Genomic DNA, 22,442 nt, shown 5'->3' on the forward strand with positions numbered 1-22,442 from the left:
GGGAGCCCCTGGGCTACCTGTGGGGTTGGTCCTGGGTGTGGCTATCCGGCTACCTCAGGCTTGCCACTCTTACCTCCTGAGCTGTCAGGTGATAAGCTGCAAGACTTGCAAGAGGCCAGCTGGAAACCTTGGGCAGGGCTCTGGCTGCCTCTTACTGAGGGTCAGTGAGATGCACTTTCCAGAAGCACCTACGCTGATCTTCCTGGCTACACCAGGCAGGATCAGTTTTCGTTGACACAGCCCTCTGACACCTGTCGTTGCTGTGTGCTTCAGCAGTCATGTGCCAAGCCCATCCCTGTGTCTCTGTAGGTCTACTGGGAGCTGAACCTGATTTTCCATATGGTTCATGGACCAGAGCTTCCCAGAGAATGAGGGACCCATTTCTAGGGAGGTAAAAAGGTCTGGACCTGAAGTTGAAAGGCAGAATCTTATTTAATATTAAAGCACTGGCTTTGATGAGGACCCATAAGTCCCCTAGCAGACCCAAATCGGGCTACTTCAGTCTTCAAACCATAACTGCCCATGGGGGCTTGGCCTGCTGCCATTTTTTCCCTACTTTCTCATCTGCCCTGTTAGCCAGTTTGCTGGATGAAAAATTACACAGGTGAAATGGGTAGTTCAGGGCTGGCTAGAGCCCCTGCAGCCTGGGCCCTTGTTGCCAGACTTCTGCCTCCCTGACCCCCGCACCATGGGGCTGAGCTGGCCTGAAGCTGGGCTCTACTCTGGCTAGCTGTGTGACTTGAGCAGTCTCCTCTAGGAAAGGCTAGATCAGCAATGCCCCCAAATAGTCTGAATGTGGGGACCACACCTGGATGGACCTTCCAGGACACATTCTAGGATGAGATGCCTATCTTCATGGGCTAAAGAGAAGGATGAATGAATTGTGGCTGGACTTTTGATTTCTGAATGTCCCTGAGAAGCTCTTGGAGGGACAGGTGAGGTGGGGTAGGGACCTTGTTGACTCAGCCTTAACCTGGGGGCAATGCCTATAGCCCAGACAAGCAAAAAACCTTGACTCTGCAGACCTGAGTCAGAGCAGGCTGTGGGAGGGGTGCTACTTCTGAGCCCTATCTCAGGACGAGCTCTAAGGTGGAGGTTGAGGGCCCAGCTGTTTGCCCTAGCTGCAATCTGAGCAGTGTTTGACGTGGCAGAGGAGGCCACCACCCCTGAACACACTGGCCTGGCTGGGACAGGTTCATCAGTTCAGTTGCTCTGTCTGGAGCTAGAGATAGGCTCCTGATTCCCTGGAAAGACAGAGGACGGGGCAGAAGGCTGGACTGTGGAGGTGGACAGTGGTAGAGCATGTGCTTGAAGAAAAACCAGGAACTTCTCTGAGTACTACCCATAGGGACAAAAACCTATCCCCTGCTGCTAGATTCTCTGGAGCATGGGAGAAGGCCCAGAAAGATCCCCCTGGGAGTACGCAGACGCTATATTAATGACTGCTGTGTGAGGGCAACATCCAGTCTGCTTCATCTGTCACATCCAGGACAGAATCCTGGGCTTGAACTAGCATGCACTTGGGCTGAGTATCTGGGAGAGGATGGTGTATGGTCAAAGCCAGAATTAGGCCAGGATCCACTTAAGACAAGGGGAGGGTGGAAAGTGGAAGGAAGGAGTCCCAAGCCTGCAATGAGATCTTTGGCTTCCTGATGATGTGGTCCAAAAGCAAGGAGAAACCTGGCCAGCTCTGCAGGGCTGGGGTCTAGGAGCTGAGCCAGCCCTGAGGTGTGAACCCACTAACCCCAGAAGGAAGTACAGGGAGGTAACAGCCGACCCCACTAGCTGGAGCGTGGGTTATTGGAGGGAGGGCATTTCTTGCCCTCCTACTCCAGTGGAGGGAGGGCCACAGAGACATTCCTCCCTAGCTATTTCTGTATGACCCCTGGGTCAGCCTTTTGGCTAAAACCTATCCCCTGCTGCTAGATTCTCTGGAGCATGGGAGAAGCCACAGCCCTGCAGAGGTTCATCCGCCAAGACGATTCTCAGGAATCATGAGCCCAGTCCATCTGCAGTGGCCAGGGTGCTGGGATACCTGGCTCTGAATCCTGGGGCTACCAATAATCATTTGAAAAATGGGATTTATCACTCGGTCTTTCTTCCTTACCTTCCAGTACAGGGGGACAGTACTGGACAGGGTTGCTGTGATGATTACAGAGACCAGGAGTGGAGTGTTTGGGAAATGACAAAAAATTTGTGAAGGACTTTCTGCTCAGTGTGGTCCCTTGACCGCCTGCATCGGTTTGCCCAGGGATTTGTGGGAAATGCAGACTCTCAGGCCCTGCCTCAGGTCTCCTGAATTGAATTTTAACAAGATTCCTGAATGCACTTGACATTGGGAGAAACTGCTAGGTCTTCACCCTTGCCCTTCAGGATCTTGCCTCTTCCCACAGAGCTGCAGGTGCTGTCCAGGCTACTGGGGCTGCCGGGGTGAGGGTGGGGGTGCCTGGTCCCCCTCTTCCCTGAGCAAATGGGTGGGAAGCCCTGGGTGGGTGAGGAGCTGGGGAAGCCAGTAGGGCCTGGGTGGTCAGGCATCTTAGGCAGAGCACCAAGGCCTGGGGTAGGTGGGCTTTGAGACATGGCCTCCCTGCCCAGAACTGGGCCCTGGGAGGAGGCTCCCATGCACAAGCACAGCAAAGTAGCAGAGGCATATACAGCCTGTGGGCCGGCTCAGCTCAACCTTGACCCCAGCTGTGAGGAAGGCTGGGAGGGGCACTGAGTGGTTATAGGGCAAGGCCACAAGACAGTAGGAAGTGGCATCAGGGCCCACAAACAGCCATTGAGGGGCCTGTCCATGGCTGCCTCCCAGGACCAGGCCCTTGCCCAGGGTCTGCACATGGCCCTGATTTCTGTCAGAGGCTGCCTACTCAAGCCGGCTGCTCTCAGGGTGGCATATGAGAGAATATGCCATGACCCTCCCCTCAGTCTCCTGCGTTTCCAGAACTTGGCAGGGACACAACTCTGAGGATGGGAGACAGAACCTGATGGCAGGGCCTGAGGGAGGAGGAACCCCCACACCCAAGCCCAGCTTCCTTCCCTTTCCACATACTGAGGAAGGGGGTGTTGAAGTGGGCCATGAGGGTAGGGGACAGGGAGAGCCATTTCCTGAGAAGAGCCCAGGCTGACTCTGTTTAAAGAGCTGTTCCTTCAGGGAGGAGCATGGAAATGGGAGACACAGCAGGGACTGGGAACTGGAAACTGGTTAAGGTGGGCCCATGGGTGCAGCACCCTCCAAACTGGTGTCAGAGCCTGCAGATGAGTCCCGGGAGGAGCGACCCTGCAGGAAGCGGATGATCTTCTCAATGGTGGCCTCCTGGTACTCATGGGACCACCTGTGGGCACAAGGACCATGGGATCAGATGGCTGCACAGATGGAGCTGCTGGCCAGGGGCCTGTTTGCTTTACCCCCCTGCTGCCTCTGTAGGGGTGATGTGTACCCACTCCCCTTGGCTTTCATTCCCTGGGGCCCTGGGGCTCACTTGATGCCGTTGAAGGTAAGCACAGCCTGCATGTCCTCGGGCAGAGCCTGGGGCTCAGGCCACTCAAAGCCATCAATGACGGGCACAATGTTCTTGCCACAGCTTAGAGCAGTCACAATCTCCTAAAGGGAGAAGAGAAAAGAGGAAGAAACCCCTGTCTCTTCTAGGAACCCGAGGGCCAGATAGGTGCTGGGGCAGTGGGGAAGTGGGGTGCTGGCCTGGGACTGAGCCCGAGGCAAGACACTGGGCTTCAAATCCCCCCAACTTCTCCTTCACCCCCCTACAGTGAAAAAAAGATTTGATCTTGGGACAGAGCTGGCACTGAGCTCCTAAACCCACTACAGTTTCCTGAGTGATAAGAGTACATCTTCTGCTAATAAGATAACTCCCAGCCAGGGGTGAGCCGGGGCAGTGGCCAAGAGAGTCAGGAAGAGGGCTGGTCACCAGAAAGACCCCGGCATGCTTAGGTGACGTCTGGAGAGGGGCTGCAGGTTAGGTTCAATACCCATGACCAATGATTGAACAATCATGCCTATTTAATAAAGCATGCATCAAATCCTCTAAACAATGGATTTAAAGAGCTTCTGGGTTGGTGAAGAAGCCAGGAAGTGGTGCCAGGGAGAAAGTAGGGAAGCCCCTTGCCCTCCTTACCCTGCCCTGTGATTCGTTTCCATTTGGCTTTTCCTGAGTTGTGTCCTTTATAGTAAACCCCGCTAAGAGTAAGTCAAGGGTTTTCTGAGTTCAGTGAGTCATAGAGAAAAACTGAACTGGGCTGGGTGGGTGGTGATCATGAGAACTGCCAAACTGATAGTCAAGTCAGACAGGGGTGGCCTAGGCACCCAGGACTTGTGACTGAAGTCAGGGTTTGTGGGACTCAGCTCTTCAGCCTGTGGAGTTGGACACTCCAGGTTCAAACTCAATTGAAGGACACCCCCTTGGTGTCAGAAAATTGATTAGTTGTTAGTGTAGGAAAAAACCCATATAATTTTCTGTCAAAGAAATTCATCTCACCCCTGCATCTGTGTGGCTCCATCATGAGCCCTGCCCATTGTACTTCTTACTTATTTCTCAATTCCACATTTTTCTCTACCTATACCCTGCCCAGCCTTGTCCAACCCCATTCTATTTACCAGGTCTCTCCTCATCCACCCTTGCTCCTCTAATTTGTTTTCCAAAATGCCTTTTCACCTGAATAATCTCTGAAAAATGAAAAATCTGACATATCTGATCATGTCACATCCTACTTAAAACTCCTCAAGACTTTGTCTCTTAGAATAAAGACGAAACTTTCTAATGCAGACTGTGTGGTTGGCCACAGCCCATCTCTTAATCTCTACCCCTTCCCCATCCTCCCAGACACACAGAACCTACACCCTCAGCTCTGTTATCTTCCTTCCCTGCAGAGGGCTTCTGCCTATGCTGTTTCCTCTGCCTTGAACGTGCTTCTCTGCCCTTTCACTTACATCCCCACATCTTTCGAATTTGAGTTCAGTCAACAATTTTTTTAAAATATTTTTTTAGTTGTTGATAGACCTTTATTTAAAAAAAAATTGTTTCTGTGGTGCTGAGAATCGAACCCAGTGCCTCACACATGCCAGGCAAGTGTGCTACCACTGAGCCCCAGCGCCAGCCCTCAGTCAACACTTTTCTAGGGAAGTTGTCCTGTTTCCGTGACGTGACCAAGTCAGCTTCCCCTCTCATATACTCTCAGGCTCTGCAGCCCAGGCTACAGTTGCAGATTTAAATTAATTAACATGTAGTTTACCTAATATTTGTTTTCTCTGCCAAATAGAAGGGCAGGGGCTGTGTGTGTTTTTTACTCACTTTTTTAGCATCTTTCCCAAAGTCCTGCCCATGGTCAACCCTCGCTAACTATTTGACTGATGGATGAAAGAATGAAACAATGAATGAATGAACAAAGCAACACAGCCCAGCAGTTAGGGGGCTGCACTCTGGAATCATCAGATCTAGGTTCCTAGTGAGTCTCTGACACAAGCTCTGTGACCAGAAGCAAAAATAATGGGGTCTCAAAAGTTTCTGTTTTCTAACATATAAAATAAGGTTAATGACAGTCCTGTATCTTGTACGATTGTTGCATAAAATAACTGCAATTTTCCACGGCAAGTGCTGAGCGCAGTGCTGAGCATGTAGTGAATGGTTAAGAAGTAATCGGTGTCCTTATTTCCTCTGTAAAGTGGAAATAAAACCTACCTCACTGGGTGGTTCTGATGGTATTTCTTACTATTAATGGCACTCTGGTAAGTGCTTATTGAATGTTTTTCCTTTCAGGGGGGAACCACAGGGATATGACTTTCTTGAGTGCAGTTCACTTGTGGTTTTCCAGATCGATTACCCACCAAATGTGGCTTCAGGGAAAGGAGGATTAAAACCAGAAGCAATTAAGCATTAAAAATGACCAGAGAGGGATGATGGAGCCTTTGGGACCAGTCCAAGGCAAATGCTGTCACCACTCTGCCTCCCACCTCCCCCTCACTGTCTGTTGGGACAATGGGTGTCAAGCACCCTTGTGGGGTGGAGACTTTCTGGAGAAAGAATCAGCCTAACTTCAACCCTGACTGGCTTCTGGGAGCCTCTTGGTTTTACAGCTGAAGAGAAGGAAGCTTAGAGAAAGGAAAGGACCCCCCCAACAATCACCCAAACACCCACTCCGGGAGGGGCCAGGCCTGCAACTGGAGCCTTCAGAGCCTAAGTCCAGGCCTGTTTCAACCAAGCCCTGCTGCGTCTCTGCTGAGCATCTGGATGGATTTCGATCCTGTCACAGTTTAATCACAAGTCTTTAGAATAATTTGTTTCATGTAAAATTACATACAACCAAAGAGATTGCTCTGTGCAGATTCAGAGACTGGCTAAGGAAGGGATAATGACTTGTTCAAGATCCCTCAGCTGACTAGAATGAAAAGTTAAGGACAAGTCTTCTAACCTGGTAAACTTAGTAGATGCACATCAAAATTATTCATTTGTTTAGTCATTGGGTCAATTATTCTATAAACTTTTTTCCTGGTACTAGAGATTGAACCCAGGAGTGCTTTACCAGTGAGCCACATCCTCAGCCCTTTAAATTTTTTATTTTGAGACAGGGTCATTCTAAGTTGATGAGGCTGGCTTTGAACTTGTGACCCAGCCTCAGCCTCCCAAGTTACTGATATTACAGATATGTGCCACTGCACCCAGCTCTATACACTCTTTCGAGCTTCCTTTGAACTCTCATGGAGCTCACAGACACTTCCTCTCTCAGAAGGCTACCTGCCACCTGTTAGAAGGCTGCCTGCTCTTGGTCATCAGCCATGTTCCTCCAGGATGTCTTCCTGGTCCAGAGCCTCCTCCTGAAACCAGATCCAGTACATGCCTCCTCCTGCATGGCTTCTGGAGCTAGGCCCTCCCCGCAACTGCCAATCTGGACTACTCTAGTGCTTCCATCCAAACACCCATTGCCTGTCTCCCCCATCACAGGCTCCCTGTTTCCCAGTGCTTCAATCACAGATCTTCTCTCTGCCTTAGACTCCATAACCTGGTTCCATAGTTCTTATCCAGCCAGCAGTGTGCTGGTAAAAGTATAACAACTAGCTCTCTATAGAGGAAAACACCCACCCAACCAAACAAACAAACAAAAAAGCCATCTGAATGTGGTGGTGCATACCTGTAATCCTAGCAGCTTGGGAGGCTGAGGCGGGAGAATGGCAAGTTCATGGCCAGCCTCAGCAACTCTGTCCCAAAATAAAAAACAAAAACAAAAACAAAAAAACAGAAAAGGCTGGGGATATAGCTGAGTGGTAGGGCACCCCTAGGTTTAATCCCCATTAAACACACACACACACACACACACACACACACACAGATTGGTAATGGTTGCCAATTTTCTTGATGTAAATATTCCCATCACATGATGTCACTGGATGTGAAGCTGAGAGCAGGTGCAGACAATCAGCTTTGGTGTCAGCAGAATCCAACCCTACCTACCATCTCCCTTCCTACCAACTCAGATCGGCAGCATGGACCATAGTGCAAGTCCTGGGAAAGAACACAGGCTTTGGAGTCAGACAGAGAGAGTCTAAGACCAGATTTTCTGACTTCTATACTGGCAGTCGTGGTCATGTGAAAATTACTGTATTTCTCTGAGCTTCAGTTTCTTCATCCGTGAGACAGATCGATCAATACTAGTGGTTCATACGGGTTCCTTCCTTCACTCATGCTGTTCCCCTGCCTGGGATGCCTTCTCTTCCACTTACCTACTCTTCTCAAGTCCTGCTTCCTCCATTAAAACTTCCCTGATTATTCCAGCCCTCGTTGATCCCTCCCTTCTCCATATTCCACAGCAAGTAACAGGTTCATCTACCTAGCTTGGCATTTATATCAACTTATATATGATCTTGGCAATGAGAGAATATGCTGTGTGTGTGTGTGTGTGTGTGTATGAAGAGACAGGGGTATCACTATGTTGCCCAGACTGGTCTCAAACTTTTTCCTGCCTCAGTGATCCTACTGCCTCAGCCTCCAAAGTGGCTGGGATTCATGTGTGAGCCACCACACCTGACTCAGGGATGGCACATTCTTATCTCATGAACTGCTTGAACACAAGGACTCCATCTTAGATAACTACTGCATCCCTTAGCACCAACCTTCAATTCTTATTAACTGATTAATGATTATGTTTCCATCTACCCATTCATTCTATAAGTATTCTTCTTTTTTATATATACTAGAGATTGAACCCAGGGGTGCTTAACTACTGAGCCATAAGTTCAGCACTTTTCATTTTTTTTATTTTGAGACAGGGTCTCACTAAGTTGCTTAGGGCCTTATTAAGTTGCCAAGGCTGACCTGGAACTTGCAATCCTCCTGCCTCAGCCTTCCAAGTTGCTGAGATTATAGATGTGCACCTCTACAACCAGCTATTCTATAAATATTCTAAGTTCCTATTATGTGTCATACATTGAATATATAATGGTGAATTAAACAGATACAATTGGCATAATAATAATAATAACTGTCATTCTTGAGCAATCACTATGTGCCAGACATTCTGCTAAGCACTTCAGTTTAGCTCTTTTAATCCTTGTAACAGTATCCTAGGGAGTTGCTACTATTATTGTCTCCACTTTACAGTAATAAATATGAAGTTCTTTGGAGTTAAGTAATTTGCCCAAGGCCAGAGCCAAGATCCAAACTTCCAGTTTTATGCTCTTAACAATGATTCCTGTCTGCCTGTCACTGTACTCTCTTCTGCCTCACAGAGGTTATTTTGTAAAGCATTTTCATCCCTCTCTGACACTCACATAATCCTACAAGGTGAACAGCATGGGTAAGTTATCCCCTTTTGTAGATGAGAAAAACGGAGGTTCAAGATCCTAAGTGGAGGCTGGGGTTGTGATTCAATGATAGACTGCTTGCCTAGCATGTGTGGGGCACTGGGCTCAATCCTCAGCACCATATAAAAATAAAATAAACGTATTGTGTCCACCTACAACTAAAAAATAAATTTAAAAAAAAGAGAGATCCAAAGTGGTTTGCTAAAGCTGCATTCCAGTCAGAGCTGTGGCTCCCAACTTCCAGCTGGGCCAGAGAGGTGTTCTGGGGCCAAGTGTTGCTGGGTGTGTAGAAAAGAAGGGATAGAAGGGGAACTCAGTCCCCTGGGCCTGGGGCCAGTACTGGGATGGCAGAGGCACAGGTCAACACCTACCTTGTGCACCCAGTCCTTGCAGTCATGGTCCAGCATGCACTTGTCCAGAGCCCCAGGTGACAACACCAGCACAAAGTTGCGGGCATTCATGACGCTCTGGATGAGCTTGTCCTCAAACTTGCCCGCTTCTAGCTTCTCCACATCGATAAAGACACTGAAGCCATGCAGCTGTAGGTGCACCTTCAGGAGACTGCAGAGAGGCCCTGTGTCACCACCCTGGCCTCTCCCCAAGGCCCAGGATGCCTGCTGCCTACCCCTCCTTACCTGGCCAGCTGGGAGCCTGAGTTTCTTCGGTAGCTGATGAAGACATCTGGGATGTCCCCGCCGGGCTTGCAGCCAGTACAGGGCAGTGGGGAGTGTAGCATTTCTGAGGCCAATAAGAGAGAAAGCATGGTGAGGGCAGTCCCTCCCCACCACTTACCATGAAGTCCACCATACCTTGGGGACTTGGTCCTGTGTCTACCCAGCCCTCTCAGCCCAGCCTGGACAAGGTAGCTTGCTTCAAAAATGGTGACTGAGGTGGAGATATGGGGCCTACAGGAAGGAAGGCCATTGATGAGTCCCTCTCAGAAGGTACATTGACATGGACTTCCAGCCTTGTCCTCTCTCTGGAACTGCAGACCTGCACAGCCAGCTGCCCACAGGCACTCCAAACTCAATACAGCCCAGGTCCTCCCCTCGCCCCTTCATTCCAGTTTCCACCAGAAACCTGGGTATTTTATTTATTCAATAAATATAGATTTTGGGGCTGGGGTTGTGGCTTAGCAATAGGGCACTTGCCTAGCATGTGCAAGGCCCTGGATTCGATCCTCAGCACTACATGAAAATTTTAAAAAATAAAGGTTCTGTGTCCAACTACAACTAAAAAATAAATATTAAAATAAATACAGATGCTTCTCCACTTACAATGAGGTTACTACTTCCTGAAAACCCATGAAAACCCAACTTGAAAATATCATGTCAAAATGCATTTAAGCTTGGCGTGGTAGAGCATGCCTATAATCCCAGTGGCTCTGGAGGTTGAGGCAGGAGGATCAGAGTTCAAAACCAGCCTCAGCAACTTAGTGAATTGCTAAGCAAATCAGTGAGACCCTGTCTCTAAATACAAATAAAAAAGGGCTCAAGGGTTAAGCACCCTGGGTTCAATCCCTGGTACAAAAAACAACAAAAAAAAAAAAAGAAAGAAAAACAAAGAAAAAAGTATTTAAGGCTGTGGATGTGGCTCAGAGGTTAAACACCCTGGGGTTCAATCCCCAGTACCAATAAATTCATAAAAATAAATAAAAATGCATTTAATACATCTAGCTTTTTGAATATTGCAATTTAGCCTCAGCACCAAGCACCCTGCTCTATGGTTTCTACTTAGCCTCAGGGTCCTATGTGCAGATCCCTGACACTCTTCACCTCAATGGGCTCCCAAAATCCAGCTAGGATTGTCCCATCTAATTCATTTTTCACACCATCCTTCTTTCTTTCTTTTTTCTTTCTGCAGTGATGGGGATAGAACCCAGGGCCTCACACATTAGGCAAACACTCTCCCACTAAACTACATCCTCAGCCACCATAGGGGTCTTTCTAAAACCCAAACCTAACCTAAGCATGTCACTGCCCCATTTAAAAACAGTGCATGCTGGGCATGGTGGCACATGCCTATAATCCCAGCAACTTGGAAGGCTGAGGCAGGAGGATCACAAGTTCAAAGTCAGCCTCAGCAACTTAGTGAGGCACTAAGCAACTCAGTGAGACCCTGTCTCTAAATAAATACAAAATAGGGCTGGGGATGTGGCTCAGTGGTTGAGTGCCCCTGAGTTCATTACCCAGTACCAAAACAAAACGACAACAATTACAAACAAACAAACAAAAAACCACCTGAGCATGGCTCCTTATTCCCTAGAGAAACTATTTTTTTGAAAGTTATTTTTGCCCTAGACCTTCCTGGTTTTTAAAAAATATTTATTTTTTAGTTGTAGTTGGAACAATATCTTTATTTATTTATTTTTATGTGGTGTTGGGGATCGAACCCAGGGCCTCGCATGTGAGCGCTCTACTGCTGAGCCACAAGCCCAGCCCTAGACCTTCCTGTTTTTAAAAAAAAAAAAAAAACAATAAACTCTTAGAATTTTGTTGAGAGCTGTAATGTAAAAATGATAAAAACTGACCTTGGTTGAAGCAAAAGAATGAAACCAAGGCCCAGTCCCTTGGTGCCATGTAGGTGCTTAGTACCTACTTGCTGAATGAATGGGTATAATTCTTCTTCCTATAAGATTCAGAATTAACACCCACAGATATTTTTCTGTTTATGAAGCAGAAAAACAGGGGCTCAAATCCCAATTTTGTCATCTTTTGGCTTTTATAACCTTGGGAAATTAAATGCTTTAAATCTTAATTTCATTATCTTTAGAAGTAACACCTATGATTGAAATGCTCTATCACTGAGTTGTATATTTTCCAAACTCTTCAAATTGGAAACTTACATTTCCAGTTTTTTAAGTCTTAGGGCCTCTTTTTATTCTTTTTTAATATATATTTTTAGTTGTAGGGGGAAATAGTACTTTTATTTTGTTTTTATGTGGTGCTGAGGATCGAACCCAGCATCTCAAAAATGCTAGGTGAGCACTCTGCCCCTTGAGCCACAACCCCAGCCCCTCTTTTTATTCTTTAAAAGGTGTATAAAGTTGATTTAAAACGAATTAACCACCCACTGCATAGGATGGTTGTAGAAATTAATGAGGTAATATCTTAAAAATTTAATATTAGTACCTGGTATTGATGATAATTACTACCTAAATAGAAAATTAGTAAGTGAAAATAAGTTTGTAAATAGAGTTTTTAGAGCTCTACTTATATGCCATTGTAAAACACCTCCAGAAACCATACTTTGTAAGCTGGCTACTACCCCATGTATGGGCCCATGCACTGTCCTACTACTATGGCACAAGCTGAGCCCTGGCCTGGGTTGCCCATCCTGCTACCCCATTCCCGCCATACACCCTCAATACTTGGTCCGGTGTCTCCTCTGAAGTTCAGATCTGGGTGAATAGGGTAGTAAGTGCTGCCTCCACTCCCTACTGGAGTCCCGGGTATGCTTCCTGGTAGAACCACCTGGCCGTGTGGATACCCACCTTACTGGATACCCGCCTCAGACTGTGAACTTCCTGAGGGCTACATCTTTAGATCCTCACAGCCCAGTCTGCCATAGCACAGTACTCCATCACTCCCAAGCGGGGCTCTGAGCTCCACCCTGTCTCCCCTGGCCCCTCCAGCCCTCCAGGGCCGGGGCTGGGGTGGGGTCCCTGGAGTGTGGGCTGACCTCTGGCAGCTGAGAGGATGCGAGCTCGGTGCACGCCCACGCGGATGCCACAGTCTTCCAGCAGCTGCTGTTCTGACACGCGGTGCAGCAGGGAGCGGTCCAGGCCGCAGCTGACCAGGCCATAGGTGTACTGTCGGAAGCGCGGGTCCAGGCTGCCCAGCCAGTCGGCCAGGTTGCTGCGGTCGCATGTAGCATAGTTGGCGAACGTCTTGAGTTCCGTAAGCTCTCTAAAGAACCTGCACCACAGGAGGAAAAAATGCTGAGATCCTGACTCAGGACTGGCTAGTGGCCATGCAGGCAGTTAGTCAGACCTGGTAGGGTCCTGCTGGCTCGGGGCTCCCCTTACCTCTTGCGGGTGATGCTAGATTTCATGCCCAGGTCGGCTTGGAGTTCCTCCTCTGTGAGCCGAAGAAGAAGGTCGCCATCTACCTGCTGCTCCTGGAGGAGAAGTCAGATGTGAGGAAGGACTCCCCTCCCCCACCCCCAAATTTCAAGCACAGACCCAAGGGTAGGAAACTGGAAGTGGCAGTGGAGGAGGTGGATGGGACCCAGAGCAGAGATGAGGGATTTCCAGGATGAGTGCAGGCTCCCCATCCCCAAAAGGGCACCATGGCGCCTGGAGCCTATGGGGCCACAAAGTATGCAGTCGCTTGTGCTTATGGGGACCCTAGCGACCCTGTGGCTCTCAGGGAAGCGCTCGGTCCCACTCGGGGAAGCCCGACCCCGAGACTCTACCCGGAAGCTCTCGCAGTAGTGGGAGAAGCCGATCTGCTGCAGCCACGTTTGGACCTCGGCCTCCTTCCAGCTGGCCACGGAGGGCAGAATGCGCCGCGGCACCTCCTCGCCCAGCAGGCGCAGTGCGCGCTTCGCCAGCGCTGACGTGGTGCCATTAGTGGAGTAGGAAACGAGGCGTTTCAGGCTCTGGATAGCGCCAATGTCGCTGAACACCTATGGAGGAGGGGAGGAGAGGACGTCTAGAGTCCGCCAGCTCACCAGCCACTCCCAGACATGCCCGGTCCTTCCCACTCCTCTTATCTCTCTGCTGAGAATCCCCTCTGCCTCAATCTGCCCCAGCCCTGCCTTCATCCACTGTCACCTGGTCCTGTGGAGTCTCCCTTGTGAAGTTCACTGGACTCTTGACCAGGTTCCCCTCACCTGTCTCTTCCACAGCTTCTACCCACCTTGGGATGAAGTCTGAGCTCTCAGCCTGGCCAACAGCCCACAACACCCAGCTCCCTTCACATACCTACTAAGGTGCTCACACCTTAGGTCTACACCCATGGTGTCTCCAAACTCTTAGTTCTTTCAGCCTGTTTGTGGGAAACCTACTCATCCATCAGAATCCAAATGATTAGCATCTATTCTGTGAGCTTGCTTTGATTCCTCCATAGCTTGGGCCACACCTCCAAACAGGACTTGTATCATGCTCTGAATGTCACTGATACTACTGGATAATGCAATTCCCATTGGATTATAAGGTAAGGACATGCTTGGTCACCACTGAAGCTCTGTGCCTGGTACAATGAAGGACATAGACTGGGAATTCCATATATCTTTGTTGAAGTGCACTCATTTGTCCTTCATGGGAAAGGGGTGACAGAGCTATTGGTCACAACTCCTGCCTAGACCCAGTCCTTGGGGTCCCCGCTCCCTACACCCATCCAAGGCCCTTCTCCCAAAGTAGAATGATGTGCTTTATAGAGCAAGTCTCATGGCTCAACTCTGGGACTCAGAGAGAAGAATCAGAAGCTCCTAGAAAATTAGATATTCAAAGAGACCTCAGAGATTCCTAACACAGTCTCTTTTTGCCTGAAGGGACACATGTGATGAGTGACCATCATGTGAGACGCATTCCTCTGAGCACCCATGAATGACAGCTGTGGGTGCAGAGAGAGTAGGCCATGGGTATACCACTCCCTGCGCACTAGCTGTTACCAACACCCAAGGCCTCCAGAGGACTGCAAAATAGAGAAAGTAACATTATAGGGATAATCTTGAACCAGTAATATTTTAAAAATATTAAATATTTAAAATATTTAAATAATATTTAAACTACAAACTTTGGATGATGAAACTATTACTAGCCCCACAACTAGGGTAAAAACTGCAATCTGTGGTCCGACCCCTTCAATTTTCCAAAGGATAAAAATGAGCTCCAGAAAGGGAGAGAAGGTGCCCAAGGTCACATACAAAGTTAAAGCAGTAAGCAAAAGCCATGGTTTAGACCTTGGTGGTAGGGACTTTTTGGGACAAAAATGAGAGGTTTTTGTTTGTGCTCTTGGGTACTGGAGATTAAACCCAGGGCCTTGTACATACTAGGCAAGCACTCTTTCCTGAGCTGTTTATTTCATTTTGAGCAGGGTCTTACTAAGTTGCCTAGGCTGGCCTTGAATTTGCCATTCTCCTGCCTCATCCTCCAGAGAAGCTGGGATTACAGATGTGTGCCTCCACATCTAGCTGGTGAGAGTTATTTGGCTGTCACACTGATGTCCTACCCCAAGCCTCTGACTCCAGTCACCATCTCTGTTCAAGATTCCAGAACCCAGGTGGCTAAAGTGCCCACTGAAGCTTGCCAGCCGGGCATCTCTCAAGTACCTCCAACTCAACATGACCCAATGCATTCACTTTCTTCCTCTCACCAACTTTGCCCTGTCTTTCACCCAGTTTACCACATCCACTGGGCCGCCTATGTTCATGGCCAGAGGCCTCCCTCAACTCTTCTTTCTCCTCCCAAGCACCAAGTTGCAAACTCCATTCCTAAACATTTCTTGAATGCTTCTCTCTGTCACTGCTCACACCCCTGACATTCCTTGTCCCATGTCATAGCCTTCTATTAGGTTCCTTTACCTCCAGTCTCACCCTTACCAACGCCCTTTCCACACAGCAGCCAGAATGTTGTTTAACAAACACAAGATCCCTGTTTTAAAAACCAAATCTTCCTCTTGCTCCCCAAACCAAGTACAAACTCTGAGTCTTGCCTTCAAAGCCCAAATGACTGGCCCCTCAACTTTTATGTTGCTTCATTTAATTATTTTATTTATTTAGTTAGTTAGTTTTTGGTTTTAGGTGGACACAATATTTTATTTTTAAGTGGTGCTGAGGTTCAAACCCATGCCTCATGTATGCTAGGCCAGCACTCTACTACTGAGCCACAACCCCAGCCCTCATTTAATTCTTAGGTGTACTTCTAGTCCCACTTGAACGTCTCTTCCTCTGGGAAGAAGGTCCAGGCGCTCTCTAACCACTGACCCACCCTACCCTGTACCGCACCTTTGTCTTGCCCTGCAGGCTCTTGATGGCAGCTTCTGCGCAGAGGTAGAAGGCCCCGATGCACTGTGCTTCCAAGCGTGATGAGTCGAGTAGAGGCACTAGGCGCTGCAGGTCATCTGGCCCGCGGCCCTGTCTTGTGTCGCTGGCGTCCACCAGGCAGCGCGCAAAGCGGCCAGGGTCTAGCGAAGCCACGAGTGGCTCCACCAGCGCCAACGTGCCCGAGCGCTCTACCTCGCGCTCCACTTCCTTGTTGGTTGCCAACACAGCCACAGCGAGGCAAGCGTGCAGACGCAGTAGCTCGTCCTCCTTGGAGAAAGCTAGCGGAAAAAGCCACTCAGCCGCGCGCTTTTCTACCATGTGCCGCTGCGCCGCTTGGCCGCCATGCAGCGCGCAGTTAGCCAGCGCCAGCGCGCAGTGGCGCAGAAGTGCAGGGTCTGTGCGGCGGCACCAGAACAGCACCGCGTCCAGGCCTCCAGACCCCACCAGCCGCTGGCAAGTCTCCTCTGAGTGCTTGAACATGTGCTCCAAGATGCCTGCCACACTTCGCGCCAGCTCCACGGGTTCGCGCTCCTTCGCCAGGTTCAGGATCACGCCCAGTCCAATGCGAGCCACACGGTCTCTGCGAGGAAAAAGTGGAAGGGGATGAGAGAGTTACCGCAGGCAGCCTGGGGAGCTTGGTTTTCTCAGTATGGGGGCCTGGTCATTTATCCTCTTAACCTCACTGGTATCACATGAGACATGGAGGACAGCATTATCCTTCCAGCCTCACCCTCACTTCTAGACCTGCAAGGAGCAAGCTTCTCTGAATATAAAGGTGCTCCATCTTGGCTACACCCATCTCTTCGGCATCTCCTCCCCGTGAGAAGCAGTATGCTTCCAGCTCTGAAGCCAACCGCCAGGGTCCCAGGTCCTTCTCTGACATTTTGTGAAGGACCTTGGGCACGGTCCTTTATATCTGTACCTCAGTTTCCTCATTTTATCAACAGGAAAATAAGAACACCTAACTAATAGAATTCTTATCAAGACTCATGAGATAATCCATATACAGTGCTTGGCACCATGCCTCCATAATAAAAAACTCAAATGTTAACTTATGGTCAGTTTAAATGTCACTTGAACTACATCACACTTAGCTCTGCCTTCAAACCCTTCCTCACACCATGTTCCATGATTAAGGCACATTTATTCCTTCACTCACAGATATTTGTTGAGCACATACTGTGTATCATGCTTCTGCTAGAGAGGCTAATGTTAAACAGTGACCAAGGTTTACCCTCAACTAATAAGAAAGTCAACTATTAGCAAGTAACTAGTGTATGAACAAGATCTTAGTGATACAGCCAGGATGCTAGCAACTGGATAATGTAATAGAGCATGCCTGTTGGGAAGATGTACCTAACGAGGTGACATCTGAGAGTTAAATATTGAGAAAATCCTGCTTGCAAATACCAGAGAAGAGCATAACAGTGAGTAAGAAGACCAGGACAAAGGCCTGGAGGCTGATGAGCTCCATCAGGGTTGGCATGATTGAGGAAGAAAAAGAAAGCCAGTTCATGCAGTGTCTAACCCCAACCAGGAAAAACTGAAAATCAGCAAGAGATCATATGGAAAGTGCACAAGTAATATTCAAATCAACATGGAAAAGGCAGTGAATTTGGTAGAAAATGGGCAAAGGACATAAATAGGTAATTTATAAAAGAGGAAATCCAAAATGTAAGCAAACAAATAAAGAGATGCTCTAACCCACTAGTATTCAGAAAATGAATATTAAAACAACAGCTCTCACTTTATGCCTATTAGATGGGCAAAATCATATGCTAGATCATAAGAAGTTGGCAGGGTGTAGGGCTACAAATGTGCTGAGGCACTGTGGGTGGAGGTGCAGGCTGGGGCAGGCAATCTCTCCAAAGAGTGTCCACAGATTAATGAGGGCAGGAGGGTAAGGATGCTAGCCACAGTATTATTTGTGGTGTGAGGAAGTTGAAGTTGGTATCAAGGCCTGAAGAACAAAGGTAATGTGGGTGGGTGCCCAAGGAGGATTTTGGAACAGTAACAAATGACTGAGCAGATGATAACACTGCAACTGGGGTTGGTGCTGGGGTTGAGGGCTGGGGATATAGCTCAGTTGGTAGAGTGCTTGCCTTGCATGTGCAAGGCACTGGGTTTAATCCCCAGCACACACACACAAACAAACAAACAAACAAACAAAAAACAACAAAACCCCCTAATATTGAACACAGTGGTGCACACCTGTAATCCCAGGTCTGTATGTCTCCAGAGTTCAATATCTTTCATCTTTACTTTGTGATTTCAGATATCTGATATGTTAGGGTGTATTTAAGAAATCACCTAATCTAACACTCGTTTTCAAAGGACCTACCTAAGGCCCAGTGAAGGAAAGGGCTTGTTCAGGAATATCAATTCAGAGCTAGGACTTTATTCCAGGTCTCTTTACCTGCAGCCCTTATCTTTCTATATGCACCCGGCACCTTGCCAGAGTTAAAATGTGTGCTGATTGTGGGAACTATTCACTCAGTTCCCAATTCTGTGATCTGAGAGCATACAATTGATAAAAGGGACACATACATAGGATCCATGCAGGTCTAGGTTCAACTCTCAGCTTGAAAAGGGAAATTGTGTATATGTGACTTATACATATATATATGCAAATACTTGAGTAGGCATAGACTTTCTCTGGAAGGATATACAGGAAACTTGCTTTCAGTGCCTTGCCTCTGAAAAGGAGATTTGGCCAGGTGTGGTGGCACACAACTGTAATCCCATTGGTTTGGGAGTTTGAGGTAGGAGGATCACAAGTTCAAAGACAGCCTCAGCAATTTAGTGAGGCCCTGGATTCAATCTGTAGTACCAATAAGCAAACAAACAAATAAATAAAAATGAAGAGGGAGTTTGGTTTGTGAGAGGTTTTAGCTGTATTATTTCTGCACTTTTTGAACTATGTGCAATGTTTTTCTGCTTTTATTTAAAAAGCCTGTTTCCTATATTTATTTATTGTGTAATCTTATGAAAACCATTTAACCTTTCTGAAGTTATATTCATTATGGGCTGTGAATTTATAGGGTTGGTAGTCAAATGGGACCTTCATGGGGTGTTGTGGGGCCAGGTTCAGAGACCCCACCTGTTGGACTTATTCTGGCAGTTTGAGGTGAGGGAAATTTTGGCCTGAGCTTCTGGGCAGTGGGTACAGCACCCCCTGGGAAAAAAAGATGCAAGAATAGGAATGGCAAAAAGAGGTGGGCATACAGGTGGAAGAACTTTCTTTAACAGGAGCTGGTGTGGGGAGGGGTAGATTGGTATAGAAGGAAAAACATTTCATGAACACAAATTGTCATTATGTTGTCCCCCTTCTCTTTCTTCCCACCCAGGTAGTTTAGAGGAACGCATTTCTTGGGAAGGATTTTGATCCTGCACTGCACTCTGTCCTTGGTCCTGAAGTAACACTGGCACTGGTACATGGGTTGTTTCTTGGGACCAGGGACACTGGTTAGTGACTGCTCTCTCAGTAACTAGCACCAAGTGAGGATTGTCATTTTCATCCTTGAGAAATAAAACTGTTTGCATCTTGAAGGCTTTCTCTTCCCAATTCCCAGGGGATTTAGTTATAACTGTCTCAATCCACATGTAAAGCCCACACCCACCAACCTGGACCCCACCACACCCAGTGAGCACCCACTCCATTTTTCTAGCCCTCCAAATTCATGACCTATCTCAATCAGGACACATGATGATATATGAGACATTAATGACCTGCTAATCAGAAGCTGATCTTGGTCTTTTAGCTTAAACTGCTTCATTCATGCATTTTTGACAGTTGTATAATTTCCACTAATTGCAAGGTGATTTGTTTCTTTTTGAAAATGGCAAACGCTCCAACACACTCCCATCACACTTGTGAGGACTGCATGACTTGAAAATAACTCTTGCAAAACTCTTCTAAGCCCTAGGAGCCTGAGAATTCAGAAAGAGACTGGAGCGTGACAACCTGAACTGCTGTGGCATCAGAGGGGAGAGAAAGTGAACCCTTGGGTCTTCATGCATCAAGGGAGATGCCTAGAGGGAGGCAAAATAGAAGCAGCTAGGCTCAGTTGGACCCTGCTTACTAAATCTTGGTGCTATTTGGGAAGGAGGAGAGAACACATGCTTTGGCGCCTGCCCAGCTCTGCACCTCCTTTCCTCCGCCCCCACCCATTCACTCGGGCAGAAAACTTTCTGTTCCCCATCATCAGCAGCACAATGAGATCATGTCTAGTCAGGAGAGAAGATAGCATAGAAGGGCATAAAAGGGCACCTAAACGTTCCAAGAGCTGGGTGTAGGTAGCCATTGGCAATAGGATACCATCTCCATCCATAGAACTGAAGACAGGCTCCTGTCCTAAGCTACTGGAGCTGAGTGTGAATCCTCACTGCACCATTAGTTCTCTGTGTGACTCTGGGCAAGTCACTAAACTTTCCTGAGCTTCAGTTTCCTCATTTGTAAAATAGAGGCGCTGATCCCTAATAGAGGTGTAGTGTGGGACTATATTAAGGTGAAGCAGGCAAAGGTACAGTCCAGGCAAACCGGAGACCCAGGCACTCCACCGCTCTGGCTGCCCCACTACCCATGGCACTCACCCCCAAGCCCAGAACCCTCACCGGTTCTCAGCCACCAGGATCTGCTCCAGCAGGCGTGCGGCCTGCACGCGGGTCTCCAGCTCCGGTGCCTGCAGCAGCCGCAACAGCAGGTCGAGGCCGCCGTCCAGGCGGATGGCGTCGCAAAGACCCTGGGCCACCTCGCGGCCCACAGCCGGCAGCAGCCAGGCCTCCTCCACTATCTGGAAGACCTCCGATAGGCCCGCGCCCACAGCCCGAGCGGCGCTCGCCTGCTTCAGCTCAGACAGAGCCTGCTGCAGCTCCGGCAGTGCACGCTCCAGGGCTCCCTGCACCTCGGTGCCCACCCCAGGCGACACCTCGCGGGACCCTCGGTAGCCAGTAGCCCACCATGGGCCCGAGCCACTACCCCCATTCGGCCCCGGCACAGTCAACCGGTCGGCCCCGTTCTGTGGGCCCGACATGGCGAAGAAGCGGCACAGCTTGTAGGCAGAGAGAAGCAGGGTCAGGACCATGGGCACAGAGCTCCGAGGGACATTCCCGGCCTGGAGGGGTGGGGCCGGGAGGAGCGACCTGGACCTGGGGAAAACGGACCCGAAAAAGGGCGAAGGGGAAGAAGATGCAGAGGGAAGAATTCAGAGAAGCATCCCAGGCAGCGACTCGGCCAGGAGTGAAGGCGACCAGGGAGTGCAGCGGTTGGGGAAGAGGATGCAAACCCAGATGCAGGGAGAAGGTGGAAGGGGACAGTGGGAGAGGCAAAGGATGGATCCAGACGCTAAAAGGTAGAGGAGGCGGCGGCCAGAACAAAGCGCGGCTCCAGCTAAGATCGCTGTACTGGGAAGCTCTGCAGCAGCCACGCCCCTGAGTAGCTGTGTCCCCGAGCCGACTCTCCTCTTCTAAGTCTCCTCCCTCGCCGCGTGCGCAGCCCCACCCCAAGCCTTCTCCAGTCCCTCCCACACCCTGGCCCCGCCTCTTCCCACCATCGCCTTCCACTGCTTTGCTCTGGATGCGGGGGTAAGTGGAAAAAGAGAACTGTCACAGTTCCTCCTCCCGGATTGCGCTAACGTGAGAGCAATACCACTGAGTGTGGCCCTTCCCCTCCTAGTGGTTAAAGCAGTCGTGGTAATGATTCTGTAAAATTCTAAAGGTGTTATGCCTGTTTCTCAAGCCTCACAATACGCCTGTGGGGTAGGATTAGTATTCCATTTTACAGCTGACACCATTGAGGCCCAAACGGAAGACACTGGCCAAAGTCACATTCCACAGATTACAGAACAAAAAATAGTTGGCTGACAACTCGGGAAAACTCACAGCTTTCAGATGGTGAGAGGGGCTTCAGAAGCCTGTGGATGCCTGAAATGGGGCACAAAAAACAGGTGATCTGGGGCTGGGGTTGTAGCTCAGTGGTTGAGCGATTGCCTCACATGTGTGACGCACTGGGTTCCATCCTCAGCAATAAATAAATAAATAAAGATTTTGTGTCCCCCCACAGCTAAAAAAATATTGAAACAACAACAAGAAGAAGAAACAAACAGGTGTTTTGTTCGAGCAGGCATTTTTTGGGTGGGGGGATAACACTTATTTTAAGAGTCTAAAAGTGTGCTGAATAAGCCTACTCTACAAATGGGGAGATTGAAGGTGGGAACAGGGAGTGGTCTGCCCACCACTGATGAACTAACGGAAGCCTCAGGAATTGGATCTGTTCCAAAGGGTTCATATTCACTTTTTTTCTGTGCTGTGAAGACCAGTTTGGAGAGATGACAGACCCACAAGGAGAAGCCAAAATTGAAACTTTGTACTTTAATGATAAAAAAAAAATAGCATTTCCCTGGATGCTTACCATCTCTGCTCCCACCCCCTTTTCTCTGTCCTAAATACACAGTGGATAGATGAGCACCCAGCCAGAGATGTGCCTGCTCAAATAAATCATGCATCAGTAGTCATTTATGAGAATTAATTTGAAACTACTGCAGGCCCTGAGCACTTTGTCTGTTCTAGCTCATGTAATCCTTCAACATCCCTCAAGGCAAAGTACTATTAGTCCCATTTTACTGAAAAGAAAACAAAGACTCAGAGA

General features: G+C 48.6%; 1 protein-coding gene across 2 annotated transcripts; it reads right to left on the reverse strand.

Moving 5' to 3' along the window:
• Window positions 1-100: 100 nt before the first annotated feature.
• On the reverse strand, window positions 101-20,880 carry Sarm1 (sterile alpha and TIR motif containing 1). Of its 2 annotated transcripts, none has more exons than XM_026388894.2 (9): window positions 20,411-20,880; window positions 15,758-16,376; window positions 13,223-13,435; window positions 12,834-12,925; window positions 12,488-12,723; window positions 9,442-9,544; window positions 9,178-9,367; window positions 3,480-3,601; window positions 101-3,332 (listed from the first exon to the last, which is right to left on the reverse strand). In XM_026388894.2, the coding sequence occupies exons 1-9, from the start codon at window positions 20,878-20,880 to the stop codon at window positions 3,203-3,205; spliced, it is 2,175 nt and encodes a 724-aa protein (XP_026244679.1). In that variant the 3' UTR covers window positions 101-3,202. The 2 variants fall into 2 exon arrangements, with proteins under 2 accessions (XP_026244679.1, XP_026244678.1); XM_026388893.2 differs by having other exon boundaries at window positions 3,176-3,332; window positions 9,442-9,672; window positions 12,484-12,723.
• Between the last annotated feature and the right edge of the window lie 1,562 nt (window positions 20,881-22,442).

The sequence above is a fragment of the Urocitellus parryii genome, chromosome 7 (genome assembly GCF_045843805.1).
Source record: "Urocitellus parryii isolate mUroPar1 chromosome 7, mUroPar1.hap1, whole genome shotgun sequence".
Taxonomy (NCBI): Eukaryota; Metazoa; Chordata; class Mammalia; order Rodentia; family Sciuridae; genus Urocitellus; species Urocitellus parryii.